The sequence below is a fragment of the Triticum dicoccoides genome, chromosome 5A, assembly GCF_002162155.2.
Source record: "Triticum dicoccoides isolate Atlit2015 ecotype Zavitan chromosome 5A, WEW_v2.0, whole genome shotgun sequence".
Taxonomy (NCBI): domain Eukaryota; kingdom Viridiplantae; phylum Streptophyta; class Magnoliopsida; order Poales; family Poaceae; genus Triticum; species Triticum dicoccoides.
Window position 1 is genome coordinate 523389469 of NC_041388.1, and position 13331 is coordinate 523402799.

The 13331-nt window shown below is 45.7% G+C and overlaps 1 protein-coding gene across 1 annotated transcript; it reads left to right on the forward strand.

Annotated features, from left to right (window-relative positions):
• Positions 1-868: 868 nt before the first annotated feature.
• On the forward strand, positions 869-1970 carry LOC119297708 (transcription factor MYC2-like). Its single transcript, XM_037575386.1, has one exon. The coding sequence runs from the start codon at positions 901-903 to the stop codon at positions 1726-1728; it is 828 nt and encodes a 275-aa protein (XP_037431283.1). The 5' UTR covers positions 869-900; the 3' UTR covers positions 1729-1970.
• Positions 1971-13331: the final 11361 nt, after the last annotated feature.

The window sequence follows — 13331 nt, forward strand, 5'->3', positions numbered from 1 at the left end:
ATACTTCACCCAGAGAAGAGACACCGGGAAATCAACTCAATACATGTCTGCTTGCCGAGTTAACACAATTTTGTCATTGTTAGTTACATATGTTTCCATGTGTATATAATTTTTTTGTGGGACCATGTGATAATTTAACTCTAGTTTATTTATCACTTCAACATACTCATGTGTGCTCTCACTTAATTTGGTCTTCAGTATCTACAAATCAAATTATTAAGGTGAAAACACTCTTACAAAGGGACTGGCTAGGGGCAAGTCCCAAGTTGATTTTTCATGTTACCGTTTGATCATCCAACGGATCCTGCATCGTCTTTCAGCTTGAACCAGTATGCATTGTTCCTCTTCTTCCTCTAACAACCGCCAATCCAGCCCCGGTTGAACCGCCTGCCTCCACCGTATGGGGCCGGCCACACTCCCACGACCACTGCATCGCCACGCCCTCCCATCGACCTCCCACATTGCAGTGTTTGCCGTCGCCCCAGCCATCCCTCTAAACCGAGGAACCTACATCTCCCCCACCTCCAATAGTCAAGTTTCAAACTTGACTCCGTCGGCTACGGCCTGTTCCTGTCCGAGGACTTGCCGACGTCGTCTGCTTCCTTCTCACCCCAGTCGGCCGGCCCAATTTCGAAATTCACTTCCAGAAAAACTGTCTTACAAATTACTACGTCTTGTAGTTAGCTATTGGTTCCAAACTTCCGATCCTAAATTAGCGGGCATGTATTCTGCGGGAGGAATTCAAATTGAAAAGGACAGGTACCTTTAACGTGATACGCCATTTAAGCGAGGTCTTAACCGCAAATGTATCACCAGTACAAAACACGGCTGCAGCCCCTGCGCTAATTCACCACTTCGACCTCTTCACTTAGCGGAGCGACACGCACGTCCGCGACGGCCATGGACGAGCTTCTATCCCCGTACTCCCCTTTCTTCCCGTCATCGCCGCCTTCTCTGTTCTCCACCGCCGAGGTGCACCACCACCAGGCCTTCGAGCTCGCCTCCTGCGAGGTCCCCGAGCAATGGCTGGTCCGCGACACCGTCGTGCCGGCCAAGAGCGAGGACGGAGATTACGTGTGGCCTGCTGGGAGCTCCTCGGTGTCCCCCGACTCCGAGTTGCCGGGGGAGAGCCTGCAGGCATCGACGACGAAGCGGCGTGGGCGGAAGCCCGGGCCGCGGCCTGAGGGGCCCACCCTCAGCCACGTGGAGGCCGAGAGGCAGCGCCGCGACAAGCTGAATCGCCTGTTCTGCGAGCTGCGCGCCGCCGTGCCCAGGGTGTCCCGCATGGACAAGGCTTCCCTCCTCGCCGACGCCGTAGCTTACATCACCGACCTGCGGTCCTGCGTCGCGCGGCTCGAGGAAGAGGGCCGGCAGGCGGCCGCCGCGAGGTGGGAGGCGTCGAACGCGTCCGCTTCTTCGTCCTGGGGCGGCCACGCCGGGGCCTCCCTGCACCACTTGACCGGCGAGGATGTGGTCGAGGTGCGGATGGTGGGGAAGGACGCGGCGGCAGTGCGCGTGATGAGCTCGGGACAAGGCCCACACGCGCCGGCGCGGCTGATGAGTGCGCTCAGGTCGCTAGAGCTGCAGGTGCAACACGCGTGCGTCAACCGCGTGGAGGGCGTGACCGTGCAGGACGTCGTCGTCGACGTGCCCGCTGCCCTACAGGACAACGACGGCGACGGCGTCCTCCGGTCCGCGCTGCTCCAGAGGCTACGTTACAACGCGTAGTAGCGCTAGCTAGAGCCTAGAGCAGCGCTGCCCTACGTTTTCGCACGTACGCATCCACCGTTGACTATTCCGCAGTACTACAACGTTTTATCTGCTTTCCTGCTATTCTCCATGGAATAAATCGAACGACGAGTGTATTTCTGAACGAGCCTCTAGTTGTTCGCTGATTTCCCCCAGTCTCAAAACTTGTCGGCTCAGTATCTCATGTATGTTTATAGAATGAAGGTATGCATGTGTTCATAAAGGTGAATGTATGATTGTATGTATTTATGCTCGTGCTTAATAAACATAAAACCAAAGTAATGTGGTGTGTGTTTCGTGAGGACAGTCTATACAAAGAGATACTACAAGGGAGTGACTTAGAAGTAAAGTAAAGACCAAATCCCTTGTAGTAGAAAATTCAAAAAAACAGGATCGCAAGTGATATAATTCTCTACAGCCGTAGCAGTTCATTTACAATGAAGGGTCGTAGATGGTCAGTTTGGACAGGAAGCCGAAGGTAGAAACCAATAGGGTGTCACCCCACTGTCATACCGGACTAGAAGCAAACACGCGCTTTGCTGCGCCGATAAATCATTGTGAGGATTCACATTACCGGGTTTCATGATAATCAACAGGCAACAACAGTCGCGAAATTTATCCTTCTCAAGCAAGCACCATGCAATGCAATAAAAGATTGAAAAGCAGAAAATAGTGACTGCATTAGTTTTTAACAATACAACGAAGCCAATGCAATATTGTACATACTTGCCACACACAAAGGGTTACTTCAATTCAGTCAATGCACTACCCAATACGCATGTGACGGAGCCATGTCTGGCCACAGGTACAACTGCTAATGGGTTTACGACCTCTACCCGAACTATACGGCAAGTGTTACGTGGGCATTTGCGATAGCACAACCAAGTTGGCCAAATGAGGCGACGTACACAGTCATGCGCTCACGTAAAATCGTGCTAGCACGATATGTGTTCGCAATTCACATAGGTACGCTATGCCAGTCTGCATCGGACTGACTTTCTGGCAACTGAGCATGAATTTGTGTTTTTTCAACAAATGTGGACACATGCTGTTAGTTCATCCTTGCAAACAAAAAACTGCAGACACTAGTAGAAAACAGGGCTTTGGTCCAGGTGGGTTAGCCCATTAGTCCCGGTTCAGTCCAGAACCGGGACCAATGGGGCATTGGTCCCGGTTCGTGAGCTCAGGGGGCAGGCCGGGCCACGTAGGACATTGGTCCCGGTTCATCTGGACCTTTTGGTCCTGGTTGGTGGGACGAACCGGGACCAATGGGCCTCGCTCCTGGCCCACCACCATTGGTCCCGGTTGGTGGCTTGAACCGGGACCAAAGGCTCCCCTTTAGTCCCGGTTCATGCCATCAACCGGGACCAATGAATTGCCTATATATACCCCCTCGCGTAAGAGCAGAGCACACTGCTCTGTTTTTTTCTGGCCGAGGGGGAGAGGGCTTGGTGGTGCTCTAGCTCACCTCCTATGCACACAAGGTGTTCGATGGAATGCCCGAGTCACACTACTTAAGCTTTCTCCTCTCCAAGCTCGACCTCCAAACTCCATTTTCCATAATATTTGTCTAGGTTTAGCGGTCCGTCACGCCCCGTCCCCGTCTTCACCGCCGTCGATCACCCGCGCCGAGCTCATCGCCGGCACCACCGTGGTGAGCCTCTTGTTCTTATCTTCTTTTTGAAAGGAAAATATTCTTACTTGTATGTTTACATAGATACTTGTATTATTTTCTTACTTTTATTATTGCATCTTATATAGTGCGATGGTTTTGGTATCCGCCACCATCGGCCCTCGTCCTGTCCATGATTCGGATGTGGTATATATGTTATCTTAATAACTATTGGTTCATTTATGGTTTATGAAAATTATGCCGACCAACGTGACATAGATTTTATTTATGTAGGATGTATGTGAATCGGAAATGCCAACCGACCCTATTGTCGAGAGGTTAAATTTAGTTGAAGAAGAAAACAATTTGTTGAAGGAAAAAATAAAAAAAATGAGGAGGAGAAGATGATATTGGAGTTGCATGTTGCGAATGTCGTCGATGATCACAACACTAGTAGAAAAAGGGCCTTTAGTCCCGGTTCTGGAACCGGGACTAAAGGGTCGGTACTAAAGCCTCCCCCTTTAGTCCCGGTTCTAACTGGAACCGGGACTAAAGACCCTCCACGTGGCCGCTGCCTGGAGGTCCACCTTGAGCCCCGGTTGGTAACACCAACCGGTACTAAAGGAAATTTTATGGTTTTTTTTTTTTGAATTTTTTTTGAATTTTAAATTTCTGAATTATTTTAACCTCTAATCTCTAATCACCCTCATCACTGCTCAATTTAACCTTTAATCTCTAATCACCACTCATCATTCCAAATCATCTAACTTCCCAAACGGTCACCCATCCTCTCACTACTCCAGCCTGAGCACGCTTAACTTCCGGGTTCTATTCTCCCTCGTTTCCAAGTCTGCATTTGTTGTTTTCCTGACAATAGTAAGATGTCAATCCTATTAACCCTCAGGAATTTAGCTTGAGCATGAAGTCACACATTTCACTGTTTGAGTTTGAAACTATTGTTCTAAAAATCAATAATTATTTAGTAACACTAATATTTCTTAAATAAGTAGTTTGACCACAGTTTGACCATAGTTGACAAAAATTTAAAAAAACTGAAATAATTATTTAGTAACACTAATATTCTTGAATAATTATTTAGTAACACTAATACTTCTTGAATAAGTAGTTTGACCATAGTTTGACCAGATTTAACAAAAATTCAAAAAAAAACTGAGAGCATAACTTTTTTTCCTTTTAGAATTTGAGGATTCTAAAAATTTGCAAACAAGCCGTAGGCGGTCTCCATCGGATGCGGGTTTTCGTTCCGAACATTTTGGTATATTATACGTTTTTTCTGACATTGTATGCAAAAGTTATAGCCGTTTTACATTTCCCTACACTTTTTGCAAAACATGTCCAAATTTAAGTTTTAAAATTTTCCTAACTAATAGATGTAGTAACATAACTACATCTCGAAGGATTTTAAATTTTGAAGTTTCTATCATTTTCTTTTGCTTTTTACAAAACTGAAAAGGCGATGCACCGGGGGGGGGGGTAGGATTTGAAAATTGCACCATTAGTGCCGGTTCGTGGCATGAACCGGTACTAAAGGTCTCAACCCCATTAGTACCAGTTCGTGGCAACCGGGAGTAATGTCTGTATGGTGCCCTCGCCGCTTGAACCGGGACTAATGCTTACATTAGTCCCGGTTCGTAATGCAACCGGGATTAATGCTCTTTTCTGGCTGGACCAAAGCCCCTTTTTCTACTAGTGCAAGATCAAGATGGATGCAATGCGCTTGAAGATTAGAAAGATTAGAAAATATGCCATTCATACCGAGGCTTGGTATCATTATGCCTTTGGATCAATTTTTACCTTGGTTGCGATTATGATCGCATTTGTTTTCGCACTAAAATGTTTTACATAGTTTCAATGTATGGTTTAATTAATTAGATGATCTGGAGAGCTATAAGTTGTTAGATGAGAACTATGTATGCACTTTGGTTTTAATGTGATGATGAACTTCTATTAATTTGGACTCTTAATTATATATAATGCACGCAGATGAACCGGCAATGGATGTACGGTGACAGACACATCTGCGAGTATATTACGGGTGTGCATGAGTTTCTCGATGCGGCTGAGGCAAACAAGCAGAATGGTTTTATGTGTTGTCCATGCACTGAATGTGGGAATACGAGGTCTTACTCTAACCAGAAAATCCTTCACTCCCACCTGCTTTACAAGGGTTTCATGCCACACTATAATGTTTGGACGAGGCACGGAGAAATAGGGGTTATGATGGAAGACGGTGAAGAAGAAGAGTACGATGACAACTATGTGCCCCCTGAATATGGTGATGCTGCAACGGGGGGAGCTGGTGAAGATCAAGAGGAACCAGACGATGTGCCCAATGATGCTGCAACGGGTGAAGCTGCTGAAGATCAAGAAGAACCAGACGATGTGCCCAATGATGCTGCAATGGGTGAAGCTGCTAAAGATCAAGAGGAACCAGATCAAGATTTACAAACATGATGTAACTTTTCGAGTAGATGATTTTTCATATAAAAAACTTTTTCTTCCGAGTTCGTACGCAAAAGTTATGCCCATTTTACAAATTCTCGAGAGATTTTGGCAAAAAAGTCGAAAATTCATGTTTGTAAATTTTGCTAACAACTAGACCACGAGGGGGGGGGGTGCATTCTGGCGCACCATGGCAACTAGTAATGGCGCACCACTCCCACGGTGCGCCATTAATAGTTTTGAAAAAATTAAAAAAAAATTACTAATGGCGCACCGTGGATGTGGTGCACCATTACTAGTTCAACAAGTAACGGCGCACCACTCCCACGGTGCGCCATTAGTAGTTTTGAAAAAATTAAATTTTTTTTTACTAATGGCGCACCGTGAATGTGATGCGCCATTAGTATTTGCACACTAATGGTGCACCAACACATGGTGCGCCATTAGTATATAGTGCCGTTAGTGTCAATTCCATCTATAGCCCTTTTCGTAGTAGTGAGCGCTCAATCCTCTATCTTTCCCACTGCCTCTAGCCTCCCTAGCTATGTCAGGATTTGGCTCAAAGGGCAAGTGGGAGGCCTCCTCCGTCACCGAGAAGGGCGTCAAGGAGCTCCGGGAGGAGGGATACCTGTCTGCGGATATCGCACACAGGTTCCCTGCCAAGGACCAAGTCATCCCCACTACGGAGCCCGACGAAAGGGTTGTATTCATCCAACACTTCCTCTGTGGGCTAGGGTTTCCCCTCCACCCCTTCGTCCGGGGACTTATGTTCTACTACAGGTTAGATTTCCATGATCTAGCCTCGAATTCTTTCCTCCACATCTCGGCGTTCATCGTCGTGTGTGAGGCGCTACTCTCCATCCGCCCACACTTTGGCCTCTGGCTCAAGGTCTTTAATCTAAAGCCGAAGGTGGTCGACGGGCAGCATGCGGGCTGCGGCGGCGCCATGGTGAGCAAGCTGCCCAATGCTGTTTGGCCTAAGGGAGCCTTCGTGGAGACTGTCAAGGTGTGGCAGCAGGAGTGATTCTACATCACCGATCCCTGCGACGCCAAGTGTGCGGCCACTCCTGAGTTCAGATCCGGACCCCCTATGCGGCTTACCTCATGGACCACCAAGGGTTTGGACTGCGGATCCACAGCGGAAGTGCTAGTGCTGCAAAAGCACATCACAAACATGATAGGCAAAAACTCGAGTCTCACTAACGTGATTCAGGTGATGCTCTTCCGCCAGATCCTTCCCTGCCAACTCCGGCCCTCTCACATGTGGGAGTTCAATCTGGAATATCCACGGACCTTGAAGCACTTCTTCGGCACAACGCATGAAGACATCTCGAAGCTGCTCTTCAAGGACAAAAAGGCGTGGCCGAAGAAGACCGAAGATATTAGCCTTGACAGCGAGGATCCAGCCACGCTGGTAAGTATAATTCTCCCAAACATATGTTTGATCAAAGAAAATTTAAACATAATGAGTTTTCGGTCCCTTGTATAGGGTTGGATAGCAAAGGAGAAGCGGATTAAGTGTCCGGCACCGCTGCCTGAGGACCCGGCCATACCCCAGGTGTCAAAGATGTTGGTCCCGACGCCCTATCAGCCGTTGGAGAAGAAGGCTAAGAAGAAGAAGAGCAAGGAGGCCAGAGGCAGCCTCCGCGAAAAGGCTACTTTGGACGCAGTTTCTTAAGAGACCAAAATCCCCTCCTCCCACGAGGGAGATGAAGACGAAGAGGAGGAGGTGGAATGCGATTCCCCTCTTAAGGGGAGGAAGAGGAAGAGGGCAGCCTCCACAGACCCGGAGGAGGAGGCGCCCAAGAGGGGGAAGATGGCCCTCTCAGATGGTTCGGATTCAGAGGCCGAACCCATCCCCAAGAGGATTCCTAGGGTGAATCCCCTGGCCAAATCGTAAGTATAGAAGGATTTATTATACGCCTTCGGTCCACTATGTTTTCATAATATAAAATATTATATTGTGTGTCTTTTAGCCCTGCTCGCAACCTCACCAATCCTTCGCTATCTAAGGGGAGTTCTCTACCACCAGAGATGGCAGAGAGAGAGAGAGACGCCCCTGCGAGCCCCTTCACCAATCATCGCGGATGACACCGAGGTGTTGTCCTGAAGGACCTCTCCAGGCCGCGGAGAGGTGGGCGAGGCTGGCGAGATGGCGCCCGAGGGTAATACCTGGGCTGCCAAAGACATGGGGGGTACATTATTCTGTAGACCAACGTGCCTCCGGAATCGGGCAAGCAACCCCCTTTGGAGGAGGGGGGGGGGAGCATCAGCTCCAGCGGCAGCCTCCACTAATCCAGAGGTGCCGAATACTCTAGTGGAAGCACTGCGACGTGCTTCCATCGTGGAGGAGCACCGCACCCTGATGGGTGTGGTGGTAGAGAAGGTTCAGTCCACCAGGAGCGAGATGGACGAAGCCTTCACCAGCCTGCTAACAGGCTTCGAGGTATGCGACGTAATGCACTAGATGCTTTTCCATATGAAGGAAACATACCTGGGTATAGATAGTAGCCCCTGAAATGTTGTCTGGTGCTGAAAAAGCCGGATAGAGCATCACATAGTATTCGGAAGAGGTGACATGCTTTTCTATTTTATAACATGCTTCCTTGTTGGCGGCGACCTCTTATGCCGGCGAAGTTTCTGAGCTTAGTCGAAAACTGAAGTTGGCCGATGATGAAATCGACCGCACTAACAAGCAGTTCGATGAGACGCAAGGTATGTGTGTACTTATAAAGAGTTTGATCATATACCTAAAGTGATACGAAAATTCAAAGTTGAACTCATTTACTTCTGTGATTATGAGTGCAGTTGGCGCGGCCGAGGTCGAGACCCTCAAGAGCACCCTTGCCCAGGACAAGGAGGAGGCGAAGGCAAATAGAGCAGCCGCTGAGAAAGTGGCTGCGAAATTGAAGACCGAATAGGTCGCCCGCCGCTAGCACGAGGAGAGGGTTGCCGAAGTGGAGCACGAACTAAAAGACACCATCGGCCAGTGTGACGCCCTGGAGGAGAAGACTATGGCCCAAGCAGACAAACTCGCCAAGGCCCTCCAGGAGGCAAAAGAGGCATGGACCGAGTCCGAGGGTGCTTGTGAAGAGATCCGGCGGGTTGAACAAATAGCGGCTGGTAAGCCCTTTCGTTTGCAGACTATATTTGCGGGTAAAGGATATGCCTTGCTCACTCTTCTATGGAGTTCTCTAGATGCCTTTGCGGATCTACCGAGGAGTGCCTCCGACACCACACAGTTCTTCCGAGCCTAGGAGGGGCACTCGGCAAAGAAGGTGTTCTGGTCACAGTTGCTGTCGCCGGAGCACCCGACTCTGTTGAGCAACCAGATGAAGCAACTGTCGAAGCTACATAGGATGTCCGGCTTGGACATGAAGGATCTCGTAGTCCGGCTCTGGCCAGCCGAACCCATTCCTAGCAGCTACTTCGGCTTGGTAAGGCGACTCGTCGATGCACTGCCCTGAGTTGAAGCTGTGAAGCACTCGGCGTGCATAGAGGGTGCACGGATGCCTTTGCCCATGTCAAGATGCACTAGGCGAAGATGAAGGCCACCGATGTCGCAACTGCAGGCCCACCCGAAGGCAAGTACTATCGCAAGACAAAGAGATACTTTGAAGATGTCCTACTGGGTGCCTGAATAGTAGAGCGCCAATGCTCAAAGGATGTTATGTTTGAGTGAATGTATCAGGACTTTCAAAACTCTGTTTTGTGAACCAAGGCTTGTGACATATTTTATGCCTTTATCTGGAGTTATTTTCCTCCTGTGCGGCCTTTTTAATTCTGAAAGATTGCCAGTCGTCGACTTCAGTCCCCACGTAGATGCTACGGGGGTGTTCGGTATTGCGCATAATCACACTTGACGCAACGTCTTGGTCCATAAAGGAGGTGTCTAATATGTCTCCAATGTATATATATGTTTTGATTGTTCCATGTTGTTATATTAGCAATCTTGGATGTTTCATAATCATTTTATAGTCATTTTATATTATATTTTGGTACTAACTTACTGACATAGTGCCAAGTGCCGGTTGCTGTTTTTTGCATGTTTTTACATCGCATGAAATCAATACCAAACGGATTCCAAACACAACGAAACTTTCTCAAGATTTTTGTGACCAGAAGACAACCAATGGGCCGAAGAAGCACTTGGGGGCTGCTCCAAGGGAAGCACAACCCACCAGGGCACACCAGGAGTCCCAGGCAGGCCCTGGTGGGTTGTGCCCACCTCGAGTGCCCCCTGAACCGCCTCTTTTCTCTCTAAATACCCCAAGATTCCAGAAACCCTAGTGGAGTCGATGAAAATCAATTCTAGCCGCCGCAGAGTCCAGAACCACCAGATCCAGTGTAGACACCATCACGGAGGTGTTCACCACTTCCATTGGTGCCTCTCTGATGATGCGTGAGTAGTTCTTTGTAGACCTTCGGGTCCGTAGTTAGTTGCTAGATGGCTTCCTCTCTCTCGTTTCATTCTCAATACAATGGTCTCTTGGAGATCCATATGATGTAATTCTTTTTGCGGTGTGTTTGTTGGGATCACATGAACTTTGAGTTTATGACCAGATCTATCTTTTTTTATACATGAAAGTTATTTGAATCTTCTTTGATCTCTTATATGCATGATTGCTTATAGCCTCGCATTTCTTCTCCGATATTTGGGTTTTGTTTGTCCAAATTTATCTATTTATCTTGCAATGGGAAGAGGTGCTTTGTAGTGGGTTCGATCTTACGGTGCTTGATCCCAGTGACAGAAGGCAAACTGACACGTATGTATCGTTGCTACTAAGGATAAAGCAATGGGGTCTATCTCTACATAGATAGATCTTGTCTACATCATGTCATCGTTCTTATTGCATTACTCCATTTCTCCATGAACTTAATACACTAGATGCATGCTGGATAGCGGTCGATGTGTGGAGTAATAGTAGTAGATGCAGGCAGGAGTCGGTCTACTAATCTTGGACGTGATGCCTATATAATGATCCCTGCCTGGATATCGTCATGATTATTTGAAGTTCTATCAATTCCCCAACATTAATTTGTTCACCCACCGTTTGCTATTTTTCTCGAGAGAAGCCACTAGTGAAACCTAAGGCCCCTGGGTCTCTTCTTTAATATATTTGCCTTTGCGATCTATTTTCTTTTGGTTTTTATTTTCAGATCTATTAAACGAAAAATAAAAAAATACATTGCTTCAATTTATTCTTATTTATTTCATTTGGCATTCGATCTATCAATCTACTACAATTTATTCACGTCCGTATTGCCAATTTTTGGCACCGTTACCCGAAAAGGATTGACAACCCCTTTAATACGTTGGGTTGCAAGTAGTTGTTATTTCGGTGCAGGTGCCTCTTACATGTCGTTGCTTGGTTCTCCTACTGGTTCGATAACCTTGGTCTCATCACTGAGGGAAATACCTACCATCGATGTGCTGCATCATCCCTTCCTCTTTGGGGAAATAACGATGTAGCTTCTAGCCGCATCAAAAGGAATTTCTGGCGCCGTTGCCGGGGAGGATCATCTACATATACCAGCTTCCTAATCACAAATCTCATCTCCTCGCAATTTACATTATTTTCCATATGCCTCCCGTTTTCCTCTCCCCCACTTCACAAAAAATTGCCGTTTTATTCGCCCCTCTTTTTCATTCACCATTTTCTTGCCGGATCTGTTTTTCAGTGCAATCTTGTTGTGTAGTCATCATGACTCAAGACAACACCAACTTGTGTGATTTCTAAAATACCAACAACAATGATTTTATTGGCACTCCGATTGCTCCTCCCGCCACTAGTGCGGAGTCTTGTGATATTAATACTGCTTTGCTGAATCTTGTTATGAAAGATCAATTTCCCAGTACTTCTAATGAGGATGCCGCGTCCCATCTTAATACCTTCGTAGATTTATGCGATATGCAAACGAAAAAAGATGTGGACAATGATGTTGTGAAGATGAAATTATTTCTGTTTTCTTTGCATGATTATGCAAATATTTGGTTTTCTTCTTTGCTTCGTAGTAGTATCGATTCTTGGAATAAGTGCAAAGATGCTTTTATAGCTAAGTATTTTCCTCCCGCAAAAATTATTTCCCTTAGAACCCAGATCATGAATTTCAAGCAAATTGAACATTAGCATGTTGCACAATCTTGGGAAAGGATGAAAATGATGCTAAGGAAATTGCCAAACTATTGGGTTAAATCTTTGGATGATCATACAATTTTTTATGCGGGATTAAATTTTGTTTCTCGTAATCTATTAGATTCCGCCACGGGTGGTATGTACTTTTATGGAAATTACATTGGGTGAAGCTACCAAATTTCTTGATAATAGCATGGCAAATTATTCGCAATGGCGTACCGAAAGAGCTCCTACTAGTAAAAAAGTTAATTTGTTTCAGAAAATTTCTTCTTTGAGTGAAAAAGTTGATGCTCTTATGAAATTGGTTGCTAGTAAAAGTGCTCCTATTCATTTCAATGATATGCCTTTGTCTACTTTGATTGAGCAAACTAGTGATGCCATAGATGTGAATATTATCTCTCGAGACAATTTCAATAACAATGCTTATAGAGGTAATTTTAATCCTAGGCCTTTTCCTAGTAATTCCTCTAATAATTATGGTAATTCCTTTGGAAATCCCTCTTATAATAATAATAGGAACAATTATGGTCTTGATAATAATATTAAAGAATTTATCAACACACGAAAGGTTTTCAACACTACCATAGAAGAAAAGTTGAATAAGATTGATGATTTGTCTAGAAGCATTGATAGAATTGCTCATGATGTAACATCTCAAGATGAATTTTTTTGCCTAAAGTTTAGGAATCAATTAAAGCTCTTTATGTTTCTATGGATGAAAGTAAGAAAAGAACCGCTATGTTTAGAGCTAAAAGAATTTTTTTAGAAAAAGTGTTTTCTAGCGATTGCTTTCATAAAAATGCTGAAGATCTTAAAATGATTGGTGTTTCTTCTATTGATTCCTTGTTTAGTAAAAATAATACTGATGAAAAAGGGACTGGAGAAGAGTCAACTTTAGTTAGAAGGCGTCCCGATAATTCGGAGGGTGAAAATCTTGTTGAGAAAATTGATAAAAGTGGGTTTGAAGAGGTCAAAAGTTTAACTAGTGATGTGCCCACTCTTTTGGATTACAAAGAATGTAATTATGATAGTTGCTCTTAGATTTATTGTATTTCTTTGTTGCAATCCATGATAAATTCACCCCATGCCTATGAACAAAATAAAGCTTTTACTAAACATATTGTTGATGCTGTGATGAAAGCTTTAGAAGAAAAGTTGGAATTCAAAGTTTCAATTCCGAGAAAAACATGATGAATGGGAGTCTACTATCAAATTCAAGATTAAAATAATGAGTGCTTTGCTTTGTGTGACTTGGGTGCTAGTGTTTGTACAATTCCGAAATCTTTATGTGATGTGCTTGGTCTTACCGATATTGAATCATGTTCTTTGAATTTGCACTTGGCGGATTCTACTATTAAAAAACCTATAGG